General features: G+C 41.8%; 1 protein-coding gene across 1 annotated transcript; it reads left to right on the top strand.

The window, feature by feature from the left end:
• Positions 1–87: 87 nt before the first annotated feature.
• slc27a4 (solute carrier family 27 member 4) lies at positions 88–22,659 on the top strand. Its single transcript, XM_058057128.2, has 14 exons — positions 88–799; positions 4,216–4,377; positions 6,422–6,632; positions 6,707–6,890; positions 10,384–10,542; positions 11,795–11,864; positions 11,963–12,054; positions 13,872–13,981; positions 14,069–14,278; positions 15,830–15,956; positions 16,025–16,162; positions 16,242–16,406; positions 16,478–16,624; positions 17,750–22,659. Exons 2-14 carry the CDS (start codon positions 4,217–4,219, stop codon positions 17,905–17,907), a joined length of 1,932 nt encoding a protein of 643 aa, XP_057913111.2. The 5' UTR covers positions 88–799; position 4,216; the 3' UTR covers positions 17,908–22,659.
• The last annotated feature ends 1,217 nt before the right edge of the window (positions 22,660–23,876 follow it).

Raw genomic sequence — 23,876 nt, 5'->3', positions numbered from 1 at the left:
ACATATTTGAGGATTGTTGAGTCGTGTATACATATTCCTTCTGTTGAAATGTATATTCTTCTGACTACATCAGGAAAAAATTGAATCTGGAAGACACGACTCTTAATATCACACAAAATACTATTCTTTACATTTTGACGCCGGAATAGTAGAAGAAAACTTGAACACCATAGTTCTGTGTTGACGCATGCGCGTTGGTGCGACGCAGCGAGCCTAAACGCGTGCGCCGTAGCACCGCCACAGTTCCGCATCAGTTTTTTTGTCCACTACCGGGTACACACAAACGCTGCGTGTCGGCGAGCAGCAGGCGGCGTCAGGCAGGCAGGCAGGCGAAGGCCGCGTCTTCTTTCCCGTCTAGCGCCCTCCCCATTCTTGGTCGGAAATATCCGTCGCGGATTGGCGGCAGCGCCTGTCAATCACCGCTTACGCCTTTACTGCTATGCTGGTGGTGGGCGGGCGCTGCTGAGAAAATTATAAGGTCATTGGAATTGCGCTTGCTATCGGCTTTTTATCAGGCACAATGGAGCGGGAAATCATATCACGGATCGGAGTAGCAGACGAGTGATGCTCGCCGGGTCAAAGTCGACGTCGACAGCAGGGCGAATTTGATGAAGAGGGTAGGGAGGGGGGAGATCCCGGTGCGTGTATCCGACTGTGCGCGTCTCCTAGCGCCGCTATCAAGCCGACAGTGAGAGGCGGAGAAGGGCACCGACCATCAGGCTGGCCTGTAAGCCGATCAGGGAGCTTCGTCGTCTGGGATTTCTTTTTCTTTGCACCTTCCATGCTGTGACCGGACCAGGTGAGAGGCGTGTGTTGTAACAAAAGCTTCCCTGATGGTGACCGTTGCGCTTGTCCTCTGTCAACCTTGCCGGCGATCAGCGGCGCTAAACCCATTTGGGTGCTGCACATCCACTGTGTTTGGTGGAATCCTACCCAGCCGTTCACCTGCATCTTTTTTTGTGCGTGGACGTCCACAAGGAACCATTTGGGCCCTTTGTGAACGCGCACATGGTTCATATAGGGCCATCCCACTACCGCAATATGATGCTACACGCCTAAAACATTTCCGGGTGCAGCAGCAGCTGCCACAATATCTTTTCTGTAACTCCTTCCAATTGTGCGTGAAGGCAGCAGTCATTCTACGACTGCTACGATAGAAGTCTGTTCTAACAATAGCAGTGCCTCGCAGGGTCTTTCCATGATTGTTTTATTCATTATGACCCATGCCTACAGCATGAAAATGTAGACTTCGTCCTCTATCCTGGTCTTACGGTGTCACTGGACGCCTCTCAGCTGTCACTTATTACCCCCCACCTCCCGCCAAGCCAAGCACAGGTTGTCATCATATGAGTTCACTTCCTGTTTACAGTTTTCTGACGGTATAACTTAATAATATAAAATTTAATGCAGAGGTAACTTAAAATCCAAGGCACGGAACCACTGTAATATTGTTATATGTATATTCTTTCTGTTAAATGTTATGTATGTATATGTGTGTGTGTGTATATATATACATAATATTATAATATTCCGGTTAGTGTCAATATTCTGGTTTCAGTGTCAACATTCTGAATAACCCGTTTACATGCCAGAGCATTGGAAATGTAAACAAATGGGATATCCCGATCAAAACAGCAACACATGGACAGCATCTCGACACAGGGAGAACATCATTCTGCTTATTCCTCCTGTAGGCAACAACAACACCAGCAAGGCGTATATAGACCGTCTATAAAGGACATGAACATGTTTCTGTCTTTCACCACATAAATGAGATGGTTAGTTTCCTCCTCGCTCCAAAAATGTGCGGTTTTGCATGCTGACATGTTTTCAAATTCTATACTTCCTGTCAAAGACCCAAGATTCCTTTCGAATGGAACATGCGCAGAACACAAATCAATATTCCTTTCAATGGGGATATCCTGATAGATGTATACATGAGCCAATATTCAGGTTAGAAAAGGAGTAACCCGGGGGTTATATTCCGTTATTTAAAAACCGGAATATGAGCATATTTGGGTTTTTCAAAAGGGTTATTGGTGTTTACATGGCCGTGCGCAACCGGTTTATTGCTAATATTCCGGTTATGATAGGGTTATTTGACTGCATGTTAACGTAGCCAGTAATAAATGTGTTCACTTCCTGTGTTCGATATACACTACTCACAAATGGCTCAGGACATTGCAAACGTTGGGCTAAACCCCAGAATGAAACCAAAAGCTTTGTGTTGTGTTGCTCTTGTTTTCCCCATTTTTGCCTAACTTTATATTCCTGATGTACTATGGGCCATTAAAAACAAACCGCGGGCTGTAAATGGCCCTAGGCCGCACTTGGGACACCCCTAGCCTGATAGGTCCACACAAGGAAGATCGTAAACACCATCATGACAATTTCAGCCAAGTCAGATGCTAAAACTGCTTCAAGATTCTCCATCCGTCCGTTTTCTATGCCGCTTATCCTCACTAGGGTGCGGGTATGCTGGAGCCTATGCCAGCTGTCTTTTGGTGAGAGGCGGGGTACACCCTGGACTGGTTGCCAGCCAATCACAGGGCACATATAGACAAACAACCATTCACACTCACATTCATAACTATGGAATAGAATCGCCAATTAGCTCAATTTTTTGAATTTGGTAGGAACACATTCCGGAGAATCGAACCCAGGTTTTCACGATCTTCTGACTGTGTGGCCTTCATACTAACCACTCGCCACCAAAATCTAAATTGTGTTTTTAGAAGCAAATTGAAATAACCGGAAAAACTTTGATGCTTTTATTTGCCAAAAGTCATCATATCACGTTGATATCACATCACCTTTTGGAAGAAGATCATTTTTGTACCTTGTGGATGTGAAATGTGAGCCCCTTTTAGATTATAAGTTGGGGTGTTTTTGTTTATTTATAGACCTAACCATAAATAATTTTTTTTAAATATTGTGTTTTCTGCCATTTCTTTTCAATGGGAAAACACATATGCAATGTTTTCCCAAATGGAAGTGCAAAGTGGACTATTTGTGATAATAAGTAATACAAAACAAGTCATTGGCTAGTTTTGTACAAGTCAGCAACATGCTGACAATAATAAAACATGAACTGTAGAGCAGAGTGTACACGGTTGGTCCCCCAAGGTGCTTTGATGTATTAACATTGTATACATAGCAATGTTTGAGTTAGCAATTTAACAATGCTGATGGTCACAAAAGTGTAAAAAGACGTTCACCCCTGTGTATCAACACATTAAAGCAGGGGTCTCAAACAAATGTGGCCCGCAGTACACTAGTTTGAGGCCCCCGCCTTGATATGAAAGTTAGTGCGGCCCGCGCAAGTTTGATATGGATGCTGTATGGTATCATGTACCCAGAAAAAATTATTACGTTTGATTAATGTTCATGTTAAAGGTTAAATAACTGTTAATAGTTATCCTCCCTATCCGTGTGGAAGTGGTAAGTATTTGGCTATTTAAGTTTAAAGGAAATAACTTGAAGGCTACCGTTTAGGTCGCTGGCTCTCTAGTTTGCGAGTTAGCATGTGTCTCAAGACCCTGCAGTTGCGCAATATGTTGTAAATAAAAAGAGTATAAATGTGACTATAGTCGTGTTTTGTCATGTCTACAGAGCTCTAATAATGCTTTGTTAATTTTAATCTGAAAAAAATAATTTGTCTACCCACCAACTATATGTGGTTTCATAAGTTTTTATTATTTGCCGTTTTATTATTATTACTATATTTATTTATTTATTACTGATTGATTAGATTTTTTTTATTCTTGATTTGTTTTCTTGTAGAAAATTGGAACCAAAGCGAAGTTTTTTTTTATTTTTTTGTTTTTAATAAATGCGTTTTTTTGTTTTTTTTTGGAAAACCTGATGCGGCCCAGTCTCACCCAGACCTGAGCTCCAGTGGCCCCCAAGTAAATTGAGTTTGAGACCCCTGCATTAAAGTGACAAAACACTTGTTTCACTAAGGTGCTTCGTATCTCTTTGGGTTTTCTTTTTAAATATAGGAGGTCACAAGTGTGTAAAAAAAAGCTCTGATGATAGGTGACCATGCAGATAACGACACTACCTGGACACTAACGCCACATTTTTCCCTCGCTATAACCTTTTTTTGCAGCTTCAGTGGCGTATTTATCCAGAAAACGACCTTTGGTGCAGTCAGGATGTGAGCGTTGATGACCTATGTTACCTTTTTTTAATCCAAGTGTCTTATTGTTACAGGATGCTACGTCTAGCGTGTTGCACGGCCCTGCTGTTGGTCTTGAGGCTGGTGGCACGTCTGCCCTGGCTTCAGGTTCTGCCTGCTATCTTCATTTTCTACATGGGAAGCGGAGGATGGCGCTTCCTGCGGATCTTCGCTAAAACCATCGGCCGAGACTTGCAGTAAGTGCCTGCGTGTCTCAAGTGTCATTCATACCTTCCATGCCTGCGTGTCGTGTCGTGTTGTATTGTGAACGTGAGCTAAAAATGTCACCATGCGGTAATTGGAGCGTGCCCCATGCAAAATATGCGAGCGTCGTCTCTGTAAGCATCCCTGTCATCATCTGGCCAAAAGCATTAACTTTAATGGTATGTTTTTAAGCGTAGTAGTGGCAGAGCAGGTTGTAGAAATATTCCAAGGAGTTTGAGGGTAAAGAATAGCAAAGGTAATGTCAATATTTACATTCGCATTAACTTGCTTCCCTTCAGTCGCCGCGCTTTATTTTTTTAAAGGGGAAATTCCGTTCCTGATAGAGATAAGGCAAAGTGAACTAACCAGATGTAATTTTGTGTGAATGGGCTGCACGATACCGTGTGAAGTGTCGGAAAAATTCCTGCCTTCATAAAGATAACAAATCCGCTCTCAGGTGACATTATTGTAGCGACCTTTGTTTTCGTCACTTAGCAAAAGTACATGTGGAATCAAACGATGGAAGGACCTCAAACAATGCGCAACGATGAGCCAATTCAAGAAACAATACAAGCAGTTGATGTTTGCTAAATACAAGGATGAAGAGTCTTGAACCAGTCATGATGTGCTATATATATCACTATATTGACACTTACTATGGTACCCATTATGGCATTGGATGCTCATATCACCTCGTACTTCGGTACGTGACAAAAAAAAAAAAATAATAAAATAAAATAAAAAAATGATATTGGGAAAGCAAGAAGTGAACAAATGTAAGAGTTACTTGATTGTAAAAGTACCAGATGGAGGGGTAGGATTTAATAAGCTTTGCTTCTTCCTACTTCTTTTGGACTTGTGGAACTATGAACTGATTATGTGATGCATTCAATTGTAATCTGATGCATGTTCAAGTGAAATAAAACATTACATGTTGCTGATGTGTTAGTATGGCCTACCTCCAAGCGCGCACACTCCGCTGTGATTGGTCAAAATTGTATAACTAACAGGTTGGACCCGGGCACGCCCATATAAGGAAGTCACGAGCTGGATGGAGGTGGTGACCGGTGTATAGTTTCCCTTTAACATGCACTGTTTGGAAAAAAGGCATTTATTGAAGCAAAACCTATGAAAAACATGTCCATGTACTAAATATCCCATGTTATGATTGGGACACCTGCAGTCTACAGACTGGTGGGTGAGGCTTACATACCGTCGCACAGTGCGGAGATCACGGTATAATACTGTAATACTGTATGTGCTGTACACGAACTACAATCACAGTGCAAACACATAATATGGGGAACAATACATAACAAATACATTAACATGTAACTTTAGCACCGTTTTACAAAGCAAATGCCGAACGGCATGCTGGGAAGCACTACGAGGATCGGTCCTAGCATGCCTTGTGGCACCCTTTTGCAAACAGTTGCTCATGTTTAGAGTTAAGGGAGTTGTTTATTATGCCCCACTAGTGGTAGTAGTTGGCTGTGGATGTATTTCTTTTATGACACGCTGAGTCAGACGGCCATGTTGAATTATGACCCTTTACTGTTGTTGTTGCCAAGCTCATTGCCAGTTCTGTTTTGGATAAATATAAAAAATTAAAAAGGGCAGTCTTAGGACATTTTATGGGTGCATCCATTTTTTTTTTGCCATTTACAAACAAGCCTCAGCAAATATCGTAAAATAAAAATGAGGACAATACAGAGCAAAGACTGATCTGCATAAGTGGTGACGAATAACATTAGCGGCCGTCCGGTGGGCTACATTGTGGTTGTCTACAATATTAAACTGTATTGACACATACTGGAGATGCATGATTTTTTTTTTTCAAACCGATAAGATTTTGATGTTGCGTCATCACCCGCACGGTACAGTAATCTTGCCTCATTGGAGCGTGTTTTTAAAATCGGTATGAATCAGTGTTTTTAAAATCGTATCAGTCCCATAATTATTGTGCACCCCTAATACATACTAATTAAGTAATAATACTAATACGTACATGCTAATGAAGTAGTGGTCATTGTTCAGCGCTGCTGTAGTGTTGTTGCGGGTCAAGATGAACGTCAAGCGCCACCTCCGGGAGAAGAACACCCTTCCCGCCATCTTCGCCGAGACGGTGCGTCGCCACGGGGACAAAACGGCGCTGATCTTTGAAGGCACCGGCGAGAGATGGACCTTCCGACAGCTGGACGAGTACTCCAACCGAGTGGCCAACCTGCTGCTCCAGCGCGGCTTCAAAGTAAGAATGTTCTAGTTTTGGCAAATTAGGGCATGTAACCAGCTGTGCTTTCCATGTTATCCCCCACCAACCAGGAGGGCGACGTGGTGGCCATCTTCATGGAGAACAGGTCCCAGTACGTGGGGCTCTGGCTTGGCATGGCCAAAATCGGCGTGGAGGCAGCTCTCATCAACTTTAACTTGAGACTGGAGGCCTTGGTGCACTGCGTTACCATTTCCAACTCCAAGGCTGTGGTGTTTGGATCCGAGCTGACTGACGGTAAGGCCTGACGCTCCCCGTACATCCGAGGTTAAGCGTTCACAGCCCAACATAGTAGCCGATCTTCTGCCGAAAGCACATTTCATTCACCTTTAGTGGGTAATAACACCTATAACAATACTGGTAAAATATACAGCAGTGGTTCTCAACTGGTGGTTCAGGACCCAAAAGTGGGTCGGGTATCCACTCTGGGTGGTCGCAGACAGCATAGCATTAATGACATTAAAGTATCGTATATGTAGTAAGGGGGGTTTAATTGGGTGCAGCAATGGTCAGCAATCACTCCAGAGCGCAGTAGCAATGAGGGACGTCCACATCCAGATTGATGGCTGCTTTATTTATTTTGGATCACGTGTCACATCACAGGTAGGTGGGTGCGCATGGGGGCATGTGTATGTACTTTTGTGTGGGAACACAAAACAATACTAGTTAGCACAAACTTATGAGTCTATAAGTGACTACAATGGAATCAAGCACAAGCACAAAGCCCACTACAATATACATGAGTTAGCAATATGTTCACAAATGAACAGCAACACAGCAGCGATGCTAACAAGGCTAACTAACAGGCAGTTAGCAACCAGCCAGGTGGCTCGACGTAACGGCACAAAACACTATACAACAGGGATATAGATCAGCGGCATCTAACGATAAAATAAGTGAGAATAAACGTTACTGACGTTTACAGACGCACACAGCTATACCTAGCATCAAACCCGAAGTCCGTGTGGACACATCAACGCCCGGAGCTAAACAGTTACCATGACATCAACTCCCGGAGCTAGCAGCTACCGTGACACGTTCAGGTACCCGACCAGCGTAGTAATTCGGAACCACACCCGCACACATGTCAGCCTGAAATAAACCAGAACAGAACAGGGTACAACAAGGAGTCTTTTGTACAGTATACATTCATTGCTGTGGTTGGAATTATGTTTTTTCGAAAATGACTTCACTAATAAATGATTGCTGTTTTGTGGTTGACTATAGCATAAAAGTATTGAAAGTAGGGCTGTCAAAGTTGACGGATGCTTCCTGTTTTTATGATTGATTAACGTCTTGTTCGAGGTAACGTAGCGGTGACTGTGGAGCTAAAAGTGAGCACATATTGAGCAGAAATGGAGAAATATAAGGCTATTTTTAATTGGTAAATTGAGCTACTAAGCCCTGGCAGATGGCTCTTGTAGCAAGACCTAAATTTGTATTTACTGTTGCCGTGATTTGAGTCACGGACTACGTTGCCTGCCAGAGGGAGGTGAGAAGTTACTGGTGCACTGCTGGTAGTTTTTTATTGTCATTTATTGAGTGGTACAAAAACCTATTCTTATTATTATATATGAGTTAACTATGTACAAAACACGATTGATCGTGATTAAATATTTTAATAGATGTAACTGTTAGCCAAGGGTTTTTGACCTTATTCTGGTCACTATGACATTAGCTTAGCATCACACTGCACGCAATCAGCAATGGCCTGTCTGACATGATAGAGTGAAAAGAAGTTCTCCTCCTATTCCTTGTGGAAGTGGTAAGTTTCTGTCTTCTTGGTCCTGCTTCCTCACTCTGTTTTAAACCCTTTAAGTTTAGAATACAGTAAACAATTGGAGGCTAACCAGTTAGCTGGCTAGCTTGCTAATGGTTAAGATGGCAATGGCCGTCTTTTGTGTCCCTGCAGTGATCCCGTCGCCTGCACATTACAGTTGGGCAAAACAAAGAATGATAGTAGTGTCAAGTTGGCTATTGAGGTGCTAGTTCATGTAATTCTGTGGTTTTATTTAGTCTATTTTTTTAATTTAATTTGAATTTAAACCTTATTTGCATGCAGTTTTCAGGTCCATACTTGTTTCCTTGACAAAACGGCTTAATAAATTCCTCTAAAATGCAATTTGGACATGTAATAATGTTTCACAATATATTTGCTTAGTCTGACTTAAACACATTAAATAAAAAGTACAAGAAAAGTGAAAAATACAAATAAAAATGACGGAAACAGATAAGACGTGTCGCGATTAAATGGAATAGAAAATGGTTGAGATCATTTGAGAACCCCTGATGTACAGCATACACAATTTTTACATGTTTGATTTTGTACTTTATTTGCCTGTACATGAACGCACCATCGTTTTGCAAAGTCAGTCCCACCTCAAAACCTGCAGCGAGGTGAACACCAGTTCATATATGATTAGATACTGTAGCTTCTAGCGCTAGCCGGACAACCAAGCTAAAGGCTGCACCGTGACTCCCATTCCACCCATTCATGGGTCATCTTACATTATCATTCACTAGTGGTGTACATGTATACTTCAAATGTGTTTAATAAGTGTGAGTTTTTTTCGTCAATCATTACCCGGAAGGCAACCGTCATGAAAAGCGGAGACTGTAGTGCGTGTTCATACTGGAGCACTTTCACTGTGTTGAGGTGCTACTGTGTGTTGCTGAGTGCGCTGATGTTGAGTGGCGTTCAGGAAAGGCTACAGAGCTCATGAAAGATTGATGGCTCTTCACTATCAGTCAATGGAGCTTTTAAATGGCTCCTACAGCAGATTGGAGGAGCGGACAGGGTGAAGTGATGAAGGAGAAGGAAGTCACAGCATCCCGATAAAGCCTGAATTGGGTTTGAATTCTTGAAAGAGCTGCTTTGTGTACAGTAATTCCTTATTTAAAAAATAGTTATTCTGATATTTTCTACACAGACAGCTGCAATTTTGCTCAGAAATCACTGGTGGAATTGCTTTAAAGAAAACTGTAATACTTTAAAAATACTGTTTATTATGACTTTTCATGACATAACTTTTTTCCGCAAATTTTCCAAAAATTACAACTTTCTATAACATCTTTCTTTAATATTTTGACTTTCTGATACTAAAATTTTGTTATTTGTACTCATAGTATTACAATGTTAAATTATTACGTTTTTCTCATAATATTTTGACTTCATTCTTGTAAACTTACTGCTGATTTTTACATGTTTGCAATTGTTGGGTTTGTTTTTTTTATATATAGTTAAATTATATTGTTAGAAAATGCTGTGGGTCAAAAAAAAAATGGCCCCCCAGGCCACACTTTGGACACCCTTGTACCGGGCCATTGTCATAACTGCTTTATGGCTTCTTATGTTGAGGTATGTGATAAGATGAAATGACCTCTAACATTGAAATCAGTTCATATGCGAACGTGTAACCTGCAATAAGATACTATTGTCTTATCTGCACAAGAGTTGGAAAAGTGCAGCCCAGCGTTGTAGAGTGCTCATAAATTAGTCTTTGACCACCTGGTAGCTGCCAAATGTAGAAAAAAAAACGTGTAAAAGTGCTGCTCTCAGCCTCTGAAGAGTAATTTAGGGTGCTTGCTTTGCACCGCATCCTCCCCCTGTTCTTTACTTAATGGCTGCTAGCCTTTTAAAGCTACAGATGGAAGGGAACCACCACCAGGGGGCAGTACGGTTGCTAAAAGCCTTTTAAAACATTTTGTAACATTTGTTTCCCCACCCCAGCTGTGTCTGAGGTCCACGCTTCAATGGGCAAGACGGTGCAGATGTTTTGCTCGGGAGACTGGGACCCCAAGCGGGTGCCACGAGGGACAGAGTGCCTTGAGCCGCTGCTGGCCGCCGCCCCTTCGCACCTGCCCAGTCGACCACAGCGCTGCTTCACGGGTAAGGAGGCCACGCCCCAGAAATGATCAAGCAATCTTTACAAGAGTAATGTTTGGCTGCATGAGGGCAATGGAAAAGTCCATAATTAATAATAAACATGTCTGTTGGGTTGACTCTTTTTTTTTCACTGTAGGTAAATATGCTAAAGAAAGGAAGCTAAAGGCTCAGCTAACATCCAAGGCTGTACTATATACATTCAACAAATTAAAAACATAATAATAATTCTTGCAAAGCAGGATTCCTTATTATATTTCCGAGCTAAGGCACCTTGCAGATACAGGTTTTCATTTTTATTTAGCATTATTAGAGCCGTAAATACATAAAATAACACCCCTATAGTCACATTTACATTTGTATGATTCAGTATAGTAGAACCCGTGGTAGGGATTATTGCGGCTGTTGTTTTTCGGTGCTCAAGTCTGGTGCTTGTGTCTCTCGCTGAGCCCTTTACTGACACCAATTGACCGGTGTAGAATACTACATATCGTCACAAATGTCTTTGAATGTATCTTCTAAATGCTTTATAGTTGATTTATTTCATATCATTTGATATTTATATGCTTAAAAATGCTCTATTTAGGCAAATATGCTAAAAAACAGGCTAGTTAGCACAAGTGGTTAGCATGCAGGCCTCACAGCTAGGAGACCTGAGTTCAATTCCACCCTCTGTGTGGAGTTTGCATGTTCTCCACGTGCATGCGTGGGTTTTCTCCGGGTACTCCGGTTTCCTCCCACATTCCAAAAACATGCTAGGTTAATTGGCCACTCCAAATTGTCCATAGGTATGAATGTGAGTGTGAATGGTTGTTTGTCTATATGTGCCCTGTGATTGGCTGGCCACCAGTCCAGGGTGTACCCCGCCTCTCGGACGGTATTGTATTGTATTACTCAATATAGTAGACATACTGTGATGAGAGTAAATAAGCCATTTAAGACATAAATATGTAGGATTAGCTTAAATATGTATGTATTTTTACAGTAATGCAGTAATTGGCTGTATTCAACCACAACAGTGATCCTTCATTCATTTTTGAAAAACCACCATAGAGGGAGGGTGTGATGTAACGAGGGACGACTGTACAGTAAACTGTACATATAAAACAGCCAGGGTGATCAGGCCATAGTAATCCTCCACTTGGATGTCAACAAGGTGACACAAAGTTTGATACCCCTGTTTAGTACTGCACTAATGTGCCCGTAAAACCTCCTTTTGAAGCTACTTCATCACATGTCACCGCTGGGTGTCTTTCAGATCGCCTGTTCTACATCTACACGTCCGGAACCACCGGGATGCCCAAAGCTGCCATTGTTGTGCACAGCAGGTAGGACAACTGGGACTGGTTGATGCGTGATTGATCCGTGGAGATTTTCACGTGTGTGTGGAGTAGTGCACCAAACTGCTTTTTGACTTGGGTCACAGGTTCTACCGCATGGCGGCTTTGGTGTACTATGGCTTCAGGATGACATCGGATGACGTCTTGTATGATTGCCTTCCGCTCTACCACTCTGCAGGTACAAGAAAATATCACATTTAGGAAATGGATGGATTGTGTAGACCTGTCAACATTTTTTTCATGTGCTGCACGCATTTTGACGTAGGACTTTAGTTGCATTTCCCCGGTTTTCTGAAGCTTTGATCAAGCTCCTCCATGGAAGCACTAGCATACACTAACTTAACCTCACGCTGGGGCAACGCGAACAAAGCCTGTGATTGGTCGGCTTTTACTACAGTATTTCCTGTGTGTATTTCCACACTCCTTCAGAGGTTGGACAGCCCACCTTTCTGGATTAACATTTGCAATAAAAGTGCCTGCGTCCCAGCTCTAATAACACTCACCTTCTCTTTTTAATTGCCGTTGTTCACTTTCAACCAAGCTCAATAGTTGATGAGAATTGTGGTTTCCCCAAAGTGTGGCCCTGGGGCTGTTCGTGGTCCGTGGTACATGCATTCATTCATTCATTCATTTTCTACCGCTTTTCCTCACGAGGGTCGCCTATCCCAGCTGTCTTTGGGCGAGAGGCGGGGTACACCCTGGACCAGTGGCCAGCCAATCACAGGGCACATATAGACAAACAACCATTCACACTCACATTCATACCTATGGACAATTTGGAGTGGTTAACCTAGCATGTTTTTGGAATGTGGGACGAAACCGGAGTACCCAGAGAAAACCCACGGATGCACGGGGAGAACATGCAAACTCCACACAGAGATGGCCGAGGGTGGAATTGAACCGTGGTACATTGTAGAAGTCAAATAAAAAAAGAGCAAAAGTGTGCAAAAATTGAGCAAAAAGGCATTGTGTAGTACTGATATTTAATTATAACTACAGATGGGGCCAATCCGTATTGATATATTGTTTGGGCTACATTTGCTGATATTTTGGCATGGCAGCATATTAAAACAAACGGAGCTCTGGTATCACAATAGTACCAGCATCATCAGCTATTCAAATTGGGGTATCGACATTAAGTCAGAAGTGAAAAACTTTGCCTTCAAATATATATAACTTCAACATATTTTTCTTTTAAATGTAATTTATTGTGCTAGGAAACCCGAGTTCAATCCCACCCTCGGCCATCTCTGTGTGGAGTTTGCATGTTCTCCCCGGTTTCCTCCCACATTCCAAAAACATGCTAGGTTAATTGGTGACTCCAAAATTGTCCATAGGTATGAATGTGAGTGTGAATGGTTGTTTGTCTATATGTGCCCTGTGATTGGCTGGCCACCAGTCCTGGGTGGACCCCGCCTCTCGCCCCAAGACAGCTGGGATAGGCTCTAGCACCCCCACGACTCTCATGAGGATAAGCGGTAGAAAATGAATGAATGCTAAAAACATGTTAAAAACATTCATTACAATACATCAATGAATGAATGAATGTAATTTATTATACAATTTTAAAAACACACAGTAATCCCTTGCTACTTTGCGTTTCAAATTTCGCCCCTCTATGATTTTTCAGAAATGTTATTTGGCCTAATTGAAGCATTTTCAAGAATAAAAATGGCAAATACAAATTCAGTATAACGCATTAAGACGTGATGCTATGTAGGTATTCTACACTGGTCACTGGGTGTGACCTAGTGTGTGTCACATTGATGAGACCATATCCACCACAGGAAGTAATGTAACAAAGCAAAAATTATGAAGCAAAAATTATTGGGAAATAGGGGTTTAAAGATGAAATAGGGGTGTTATTTCATGCTTATATGGCTCTAATAATGTTAAAGAAGGTATTTAGAAGGTTGTAAACAGTTTACTAATACTACAAGTTTAATGCAGTAACTTTTATTGGTTCAGCTGATGCATATCAGTGTGTGTCCACAGGTAACATTGTGGGAGTGGGCCAGTGTCTAATCCACGGCATGACTGTGGTCATCAGAAAGAAGTTCTCCGCCTCGCGTTTCTGGGACGACTGCGCCAAATACAACTGCACCGTAAGCCAAATGCTGCACCCCCCCCGACCCCCCCCCCCGCTGGTGTTTTCGTCATGGTCCCAAGCAGCCTGCCTCCTCTGTCACCAGATTGTCCAGTACATTGGTGAGATTTGCCGCTACCTGCTCAACCAGCCGGTCCGCGACACGGAGAAGCGACACCGCGTGCGCATGGCGCTGGGTAACGGCCTGCGTCAGTCCATATGGGAGGAATTCATGACGCGCTTCAACATTCCGCAGATTGCAGAGTTCTACGGAGCAACCGAGTGTAACTGCAGCTTAGGGAACTTTGACAACAAGGTAGGAACATGTCACCGCATCGGCCTCTTTGCAGCCGCTGGTGTGTTGGTGTCCATTTTTAACAACAAGGGTGATGTGCGGAGCTGTGGCAACTCCAGAGGTAGTATAAAGCTAATGAGCCATACAATGAAGTTATGGGAAAGAGTAGTTGAAGCTAAGGGCAGAAGTCAGCATCTGTGAGCAGCAGTATGGTTTCATGCCAAAAGAAAGAGTTCTACAGATGCAGTATTTGCTTTAAGAATGTTCATAGAGAAGTAGAGAGAAGGTCAGAGGGAGCTGCAAGGGGTCTTTGTAGATCTGGAGATAAGGCCTGGGTGAGGCTGGGCCGCATCAGGTTTAAAAAAAAAAAACATATTTATTAAAAACAGAAAAAAATAAATAACTGTCTTCAATGCTTTTGCTTCTGCTATACCCTACACTTTTTCAGTGCTTTGGTTCCGGTTTCCACGAGAAAAGCGCTGATAAAACATTCCACTTTTCTCAAATATCTTAATTTTTATTTACTACACAAAATAAGATGAAAAAATAAAGAAAATAAATCAATCAGTAATACATAAATAAAATAATAATAAAACAAATAGCAAATAATAAAAACTAATAAACCACATATAGTAGGTGTGTAGGGAAATTATTTTTTGTCAGATAACCTTAACCTTTAACATGAACATTAATTAAACTTAACCCTTTTACCCAATTAGCAAGTTAGCATCGCTACATCTGAAAAAATAGCATCAATAGTGTCCGGCGTGCACAAAGCTATCATTTCTGTGTTCATGATACCAAACTTGCGCGGGCCGCACTAACATTAAACTTTCATATCAAGACGGGGGGCCTCAAACTAGCATCCCACGGACCGCATTTGGCCCGCGGGCCGCAAGTTTGAGACCACCGGTCTAGAGACAGGAAGCAGAACTGGAGGTAGCAGAGATGAGGATGCTGCGGTTCTCATTGGGAGTGACCAGGATGGATAGGATCAGGAAGGAGTACATCAGAGGGACATTACATGTTTGTAATGCTTTGGAGATAAAGTCCTTTAGGCCAGACTGAGATGGTTGGGGATGCTGCCAGGTAGGAGGCGTAGATGGATGTTGTGAAGGAGGACATGGGTTTGATGGAGGAGATTGGCTTGCTGTGGCGCCCCCTGAAGGGAAAAGCCCAAAGAGAAAGAAAGTACATCATGAAAGTAGTACAGTATATACTACAGTATAAACAATGTGATTGTTTTTGGTGCCTGTTTCCCAAGTATGTGTGAATTTATAAACAAGAGGAATTAACATGTATTTCTTTGTAGAGAGAAAGAAAAAGAAGAAGTAGAAAGTTGTAATATTATGAGGAAAAATAACATCATTTTAGTAGCATAAAGTTGAAATATGAACTCATTCAATCCCAGCCAATATGGGTGCCGGTTGCGGTGAGTTCTTATAAAATGCACTTTGGTTTGAAAGCCGTGACTTGCCGTATACAGATCCACATTGGATTGGTTTAACATCTTTCTTCTGCGTTTCTTTTTGGGGGTTATATTGAGGACTGTATTTGACATCTGTCCTTCAGATCGGAGCGTGTGGCTTCAATAGCCAAATCCTGCCCTTCATCTACCCCATCAGACTGGTGCGTGTGGACGAAGAGACCATGGAGCTCATCCGAGGGCCGGACGGAGTCTGCATCCCCTGTAAACCCGGTGAGCGTATTTCCTGTCACTTTGAGGAATAAGTCAGCGAGGTCCTCGCTTACCCAATGTCTCCTTAGGCGAGCCTGGTCAGCTGGTGGGCAGGATCATTCAGAATGACCCCCTGCGGAGGTTCGATGGCTACGTCAATCAGTCGGCCACCAGCAAGAAGATCGCTCACAGCGTCTTTAAGAAGGGAGACAGCGCCTATCTTTCCGGTTAGCACACATAGTATATACATGATGAAGTGGGTTTGTTATTGTGTGCTAATTTGACCCGCCGCATCCCGATCATCAGGCGATGTGCTGATTATGGATGAGTGCGGCCACATGTATTTCAAGGACAGGACAGGAGACACGTTCCGCTGGAAAGGCGAGAACGTGTCCACCACTGAGGTGGAGGGGACGCTGAGCAGGCTGCTCGACATGAAAGACGTGGTCGTCTACGGCGTGGAAGTACCTGGTATACACATCAACGCGCTAGTTGACCACATTGTTGTTCCAGCACCGACGTTGCCTTTCTTGCACGCTTAGGCGCAGAAGGAAAGGCTGGCATGGCTGCCATCGCCGATCCGAATCACTCCTCAGACCTGGAGAAGTTTGTGAAGGACCTGGACAAGGCTCTGCCTCCATACGCCAGGCCCGTCTTCCTGCGCTTTCTCCCAGAAGTCAACAAAACGGGTAAAAGAATCCTCCATAATCAACATTACAGCAACATTGCTTATTTTCACGCCTGGTACAACTCAAGGTACATTTCTTTGGACAATAAACGTTTAATTTAAGAGCTGATAATTAGCCATTTCCATGGTTTTATTGATAACCAAAATCACTTAACAGTTATGGCATATACTGCCAAAAAGAAATCTATTCTCATGAGCTATTTGTTCCTTTAGTTCAGGGGTCTCAAACTCAATTTACCTGGGGGCCACTGGAGCTAGGGTCTGGGCAAGGTTGGGCCACATCAGGTTTTCCAAAAAAAAAACGCATTTATTAAAAACAGAAAAATATACAAACTTTTTCAGTGCTTTGGTTCCGATTTTCTACAAGAAAAGCTCTGATAAAACATTCCACTGTTCTCAAATATCTTAATTTTTATTTTTCTGCACAAAATAAGGTGAAAAAAAAAATAAACAAATCAAGAATAAAGAAAATCAATCAATAAAAAAATAAATATAATAATAATAAAAACTTAAGAAACCACATATAGATGGTGAGTAGACAAATTATTTTTTTCAGATTAAAATGAACAAAGCATTACTAGAGCTCTGTAGACATGACAAAACACGACTATAGTCACATTTATACTCTTTTTATTTACAACATATTGTGCAACTGCAGGGTCTTGAGACACATGCTAACTCGCAAATTAGAGAGCTAGCGACCTAAACGGTAGCCTTCAAGTTATTTCCTTTAAACGTAAATAGCCAAAAACTTACCACTTCCACACGGATAGGGAGGATAACTATTAACAGTTATTTAACCTTTAACATGAACATTAATCAAACGTAATAATTTTTTCTGGGTACATGATACCATACAGCATCCATATCAAACTTGCGTGGGCCGCACTAACATTAAACTTTCATATCAAGGCGGGGGGCCTCAAACTAGTGTCCAGCCCGCGTGTTTGAGACCACTGCTTTAGTTGAAGAACTGCTTCACATTGCGACACATTTTGACTATACTCTGGCGGCCTCTAGCGGGCGACTGCAGAACCACAAATGAAAACCAATGTATGAATTTAGTTCATTTAGTTCACTGATAAGTTTGCAACATTTACAGTACATGTCTTTTCCATCATCTTAGGAACCTTTAAGTTCCAGAAGACAGACCTGCGTCGCGAGGGCTTCGACCCCAAAGCAGTGTCGGACACGCTGTACTTCCTGGACTCCAGCAGGGGGCGCTATGTGCGGCTGGACGAGGAGATGTACCGCACCATACTCTCAGGGAAACATAAATTGTGACGAGCAAACGTCCCGCGACATCTGCGGTACACTTATGTGCGACACAAACGGATGAAAATAGCCAGGAAACGAAATGAAGAAATAGCCACACGCATTCCACGACCTCAACCCCCCCCCCCCCCCCTTTTGGAGACACTCCACAAGCAGCTCTCCCGCCGTCCCTCCTCGGTGGCGCCCTCCTCTGGCTACCTCAGCTAACACACCCATACGCGGCGACACAAACCCGGCCACCGCATCCCTCTGGGAGCTTGAATGCAACCACCAGAACCACATTGACACTCCAGTGTGTACTGGAGGCTGCCTGGGGCCTACACGGACTTAAAGGAGAGGGGCATGGTTGGTGAGCACCTAAAGTCTTTGTTTAGTTCGTCTTTGACTTAGATTGGCAACGAGGCTGCAACCTGCACTATACGCCAACAATGGCAACGTTTCTGCAGCCTCCCCCTCGTCTCGTCTTTGGCCGAAATATGGAGAAGGTTCACTCCAAAACACAAAAACACACGGCTTATATGAATCAAAACAAGCTTTCTTTTCCATTGTGTTGCGGTCGCACCAAATATACTTAGTTTACATATTTAAGGAATCATTTTGCGTTATTTATGTTTGTCGTCACCTTTGAAAACAAAAAAGCTTTTTATGCGACTAAAAATACACATGGATGAGGTTTGTTCCAGCAAATCCACTGCTAGATGTACAAGAACAGAAAATGGCAGAAAAATAATCAATTTAATGATAAAATATCATTATACAGTAAATCTATAATTAAGTCAATTTAATTTTTTCCATCATCCACCATCCTCATGTGAAACATGAAGGTGTATTTCCCTTTTCTGTGCATTCTACAGAGAAAAACAACTATCACGAGGGAGCTAACAATGGACATCTTCTAAAAAACAACAGCAATATTCCATTTATACATAACATGACCTGCCTATTAACCGAGCTACAGCAACAGGGAAGAACTACTTTTCTGGTGTAGTGTCAAAGCACCTCACGTCAGTACCGAGAGGTAACGAGCCCACTTCAAAACAATGCCTTAGGAGACAAATCTATACTGACTAGGAAACAACAAACATATGACAAACTATAAACAGACAACCTTAGCCCACATTCAATGTTTTGTTTGTACACGGCTAGACGGACTATGTTCTCCATGTATCACAATCAATATGGTGATTTATTCCATGGACAGTTATCCGTCTGGTCGTGCTGGCCTGGGGTGTCTGTTCCAGTGATTTGGAGCAAGTGGAACAAGGTTTGTACTACTGCAGTGTTTGTTAGCGCTAATACGTCTTCTTTGGTTGTGGGAGGAAACCGGAGTACCCGGAGAAAACCCACACGTGGATGGGGAGAGCAGCGGCGATTCAAACCCAATCAATGAAATCAATGCGCCCAGGAAAGTAGTTCTGGTACTAATGGTTCTTAATGCTTAAAATGACAAAAATACTGTAAGTATTACATGTTATCATGAATGTACCAGGTATTGAATGGTCACAGCATGTACGTAAAACCATCAAATGTCATTGGAGGTTTTTTTTTTTTAGAGGTCTTTTTAGCCAAAAGAGGTGTGTCCATTACATGCATTGCTAGCTCCATCATGCTAGCTGTTTTTCTTCTTAGAATGCACAGAAAAGGGAAAAACGTGTTGATGCTTCATATTTATAAGGCAGTGATTCCCAAATAGTGAAGCAAGCCCCCAGTCTGGGGTTGTGTGAGAGGCAGGGACTACTTTCAGTGTTTGTGCAGACCTGCCAACATGTACAGATTTATGGTACTCAACATGTAATGTGACTCTTGAGTACGCTTGTATGCTTCACAGCGCTCTGTTTTGTTGCGTTCTCCCGGTTTCAGTTTCAAGGTCAGTCTGTACAGGAGAGATAAATAAATAGATCCTGAGACCTGGGGGGCATGACAAAATAACTGAGAACCACTGACATGAGGATTGTGGATGATGAGCACAGTTCCAAAAAAATGGGCAGTTTTTCTTTAAGAGGTTTTTCAGGCCGCTTATTCTTTACATCACTTAATTGTGGTAGATTTTCCTGTTTTTCAGGTGGGCCGTAATCCTCCTTTATGGATAACTAACTTGTTGGCTTTTGGGGGATTTGTGCAAGTAGATTTACATTTTTACTCATTTATTTGAATTAGGTTGAAAAGCAGAATTCCTGACTACACTCGCTTGAGCCAAAATGATCCAAAGAGTAGTGACGTTTGGAAAAGTCCATATGAGGTTTAATATGAGGTTTAATGTGCTGTTTGCGGTGTCTGTCATCAGTGTGTAGTGAGCGCCATCAAGCATTAGCGAAGCACTGTGCCTTACTGTCATTCACTGGCCCTGGTCCCACCCACCCATACACATGATGTGGTTCTTGTGGGTCACTTTCAGCTTCTATCTTCCACGTCTTCTTTTCACGTCTTGTCAGCTCTGACTTGTCTTGACTTGTGTCGTCCTCACACCAAATATGCACCATTCCTTCATGTTTGGACTCCGTATCGTACATCTTTAGTCCGTTTCGATCGGCCGGCGAGACATCAATCCAACCTCCACTGGGAGATGACCAAATCCAGGTTGCGTTTCTTTGCGCCATTTGACACCCGAGTCCCTCGTTGCAACCAATACAAGATGAGAGCAAAGTCACATCCTTTGTTGTGATACATTTTGCTTTTAAAAAGAACATTGTTTTTTGTTATTAATTTGTTCCTAAAGGTCCGACAAAAAGTGAAGCAATTTTCCCCACAGAAAATAAAGTAAATCCTTAATGGGTTAATGTTAATCAATTCTTGATACCCCATAATATTGTAAAAAAAAAAAAAAACATTTTATAGAGCATAATTATAGTTTTACATGCAGAATACAATGTGAAATAATAATAAATGATGAATGAAATGAACAAATTGACGAAAGAGGTGGCGAGGGTGTGCCAGCATCATACGTTGACCTTTTTTATTGAATTCCCAACACTCGCAACTTTCTTTGCCCCCGTGGCAGGTTATTTGGCAATTTCAAAAAATGCACAGATGTGTAGGGTGCTTTGATTGGGCACGATGGAGTACTGGGCAAACAGACTCGTTTGTTACAATAATGAAGACAATGTATGAAAATTTTGGCAATTAATAATTATTTGTGAGCTCCACTAATTAATTATTAATTACCAATTAATGAAACCGAATCATACAAAAACTGGGGCATTTCAAATCATACATGGTTTGTTTTTGGAGAAAACACACTGCAGGTCTACAAACATGAAAGGTGGGAACTGTAGTTCTTAGTTGGTGTGGCGACTGTTTTGGTTGTATGTACTACCATGCTTCAAAAGGGTATCTTACATACTCAATCAATGTAAACAATACAGTAAGAATCACCTTTAAGTTTAATGAAATATCGTGCTCTGTTATGTAGCACAGCTTCACTCACCGAACCGAGCGGGCCACGGCAAACCTACTTCCTGTTTACCTTCTAGCGACCAATAAGAGAAGAGATTGAGTTCACGTGGTTGTCATGCGGCAGGTGTTGGTTTGAGACCAAGTTTACGAGCTCATCAACCGATTCGGAGCTGAAACGCAGACTAAAAAGATATTGTTGTTTTCGTCCCCACGTTACACTCTGAAACAATACAGTAATAGGCAGTAAAAGTCGCCTTTAAGTTTAATGAAATATCGTGAGCGTTTCGATCGGCGAAACTACTTCCTGTTTACCCTCTAGCGACCAATAAGAGACGAGAAGGATCTCACGTGGTTGTGCTTTTTAACCCCCACATTTCACTCAAGTGTTCCATGACACCTCATCCCTTTGTCGTCTTCTGCTTGTGTTTTTGCGTCTTTATGTTATTTCATGATGAGTGTAAACAGTTCTCATGAATGTCGTTTCTTTCCAAAAAAAAGAAGGCAAATGGTGGCAATGAATTTGATGCTCTGAAGGGAACATTCAAGGCTGTTAATGATGCTTCTTCTAGTCAACTCTGACCACCAAGGGGCGCGTGACTTAAACACTTGAGTACTCTGAATAGGATGTTTCCATTTTTTTTTGATAATTTTAAATTATTATTTGTGAGGAACTGTTGATTTTGTTACTTTCCATAACTGTATATTGATATATGGGATTAATTCATGCTTGAGTTGTACGACAATCTGCTGCAGTCACATTCGGATTCAGAAAGAAGTTTCATTAATGATGCACAATGGAGATGAGTTGTATCTTTAATTGATATCTTTACTGGTTTGTAAAGCCAGGTTTCCTAAATCACTGAAGCTGTAGGCAAAGGGAATTGATGTGTTTAGGGTGTGATACTTGTTGTAACCACAGGGGTGCGACAGAATCCACAATGAGGGTTTATGAAGAGACACAAATGGAAAATGTTTGTAAAAACCTAAGCTGGACCTAAATATATATTCACCATGTGTGGTTTACATTAATTTATTAACAGGTAACACACACAAGGGGACTCATAAGACTTTAATTTTGGAAAGGTTACCATACACACACACACTTGTGTCTCAGTTCATTTGTGGCTCTAATTGACACGTCTCAACCAATTTTTACCCTTTTTGTTCCTTATATGTTCCAGCAAGAAGGCTGGAAAAGGGGGTAGAAAACACGTGTGTAGGGTGCGTTACGTGATAAGGTCGAGGTGTGTGAGGTGTGTTGCGAGGCACACCGATGGCCTCATATCTGCCGTATTGTATGTCTGGAGAAAAGAGGAAAAGTTGTGCTGAAAAATGAAGAAATCATGAATAAAAGCTATTTCAATTGTTGATCCACAAGTGTGTTCCATTGTAAAGAAAACACAAAAAATAATAGTGCCATAGCCAGGTGTCCCAATACTTGTGAAAGAGTTGAGTCAATAATAACATTTTTAGTCATAAGGAGTGCTTTCATTTGCACCACAGGAATCCCTAACCCTCCCATTGAAACCCCCTAAAACCTGATTTAAAGCAGAGAGGAAAAATGCAGGGATACTGTCAAGTAATCAAGATTGCACTGTATTTATTTATTCATTCATTCATTCATTTTCTACTGCTTTTTCCTCACGAGGATCACGGGGGTGCTGGAGCCTATCCCAGCTGTCTCCGGGTGTGAGGCGGGGTACACCCTGGACAGGTCGCCAGCCAATCACAGGGCACATATAGACAAACAACCATTCACACTCACATTCATACCTATGGACAATTTGGACTGGCCAATTAACCTAGCATGTTTTTGGAATGTGGGAGGAAACCGGAGTACCCGGAGAAAACCCACGCATGCACGGGGAGAACATGCAAACTCCACACAGAGATGGCCGAGGGTGGAATTGAACCCTGGTCTCCTAGCTGTGAGGTCTGCATGCTAACCGCTAGACCGCCGTACCGCCTTTATTTATTTATTTGTTTGTTTGTTTATCTATATATTTTCTGTGCCGCTTTATAAGGGTCCTAATCAGGGTCGCGATGCTGGAGCCTTTCCCAGCTGTCTTTGGGCGACTACAGTTGACATTTTATTTTATGTTTTTTTTTATATTTCATTTATTTTGTTTTTAAAAATGCATTAAATACAAATATATAAACTACAATAAAAATATTTTAAAAAGACATTTTAACCTCTTGAAATTGAAATGAAATAAAATATTTGAGACAGCTACATATTCAAAAATATGATACAAAAGAACATTTAATATAGATATAATATAATATAATATAGATAGAGAATAATAGCCTCATATCCTGGAAACAAGGTAAAATCCTTATAAATGAGAAATGAATGAATTCCCGTACGATGACCACTTGTTATGGACAATATTCTACAAAAATCAAAGGCAAATTTTTCACCAAATCCAAATCAATCAAAAAGTGGGGCGTAGGAAAACTGAGGTTTGACTGTACAGGAGTCACTGAAATTTGTAATCAAATATTTTGTGATTCTAAAATCCTTTTTAGATGGTAGTTGTGGTAAAACGCTTTGCTTTAAAGAAGTGTGAAAGCCCCATGACCCA

The sequence above is a fragment of the Doryrhamphus excisus genome, linkage group LG19, assembly GCF_037039965.1.
Source record: "Doryrhamphus excisus strain RoL-2023G ecotype Guam linkage group LG19, RoL_Dexc_Guam_v1.1, whole genome shotgun sequence".
NCBI classification, from domain to species: domain Eukaryota; kingdom Metazoa; phylum Chordata; class Actinopteri; order Syngnathiformes; family Syngnathidae; genus Doryrhamphus; species Doryrhamphus excisus.
The sequence above is the reverse complement of the archived record's forward strand: the minus strand, read 5'-3'. Positions and strand labels throughout refer to the sequence as shown.

What these genes read in the sequence shown, in the direction of transcription:
- slc27a4 (XM_058057128.2), top strand. Translation starts at nt 4,217, where the DNA reads ATGCTACGTCTAGCGTGTTGCACGGCCCTGCTGTTGGTCTTGAGGCTG. An exon ending in ACCATCGGCCGAGACTTGCA is followed by an intron (nt 4,378 to 6,421) that starts GTAAGTGCCTGC and finishes GTCATTGTTCAG; the next exon opens with CGCTGCTGTAGTGTTGTTGC. An exon ending in ACCACAGCGCTGCTTCACGG is followed by an intron (nt 10,543 to 11,794) that starts GTAAGGAGGCCA and finishes GGTGTCTTTCAG; the next exon opens with ATCGCCTGTTCTACATCTAC.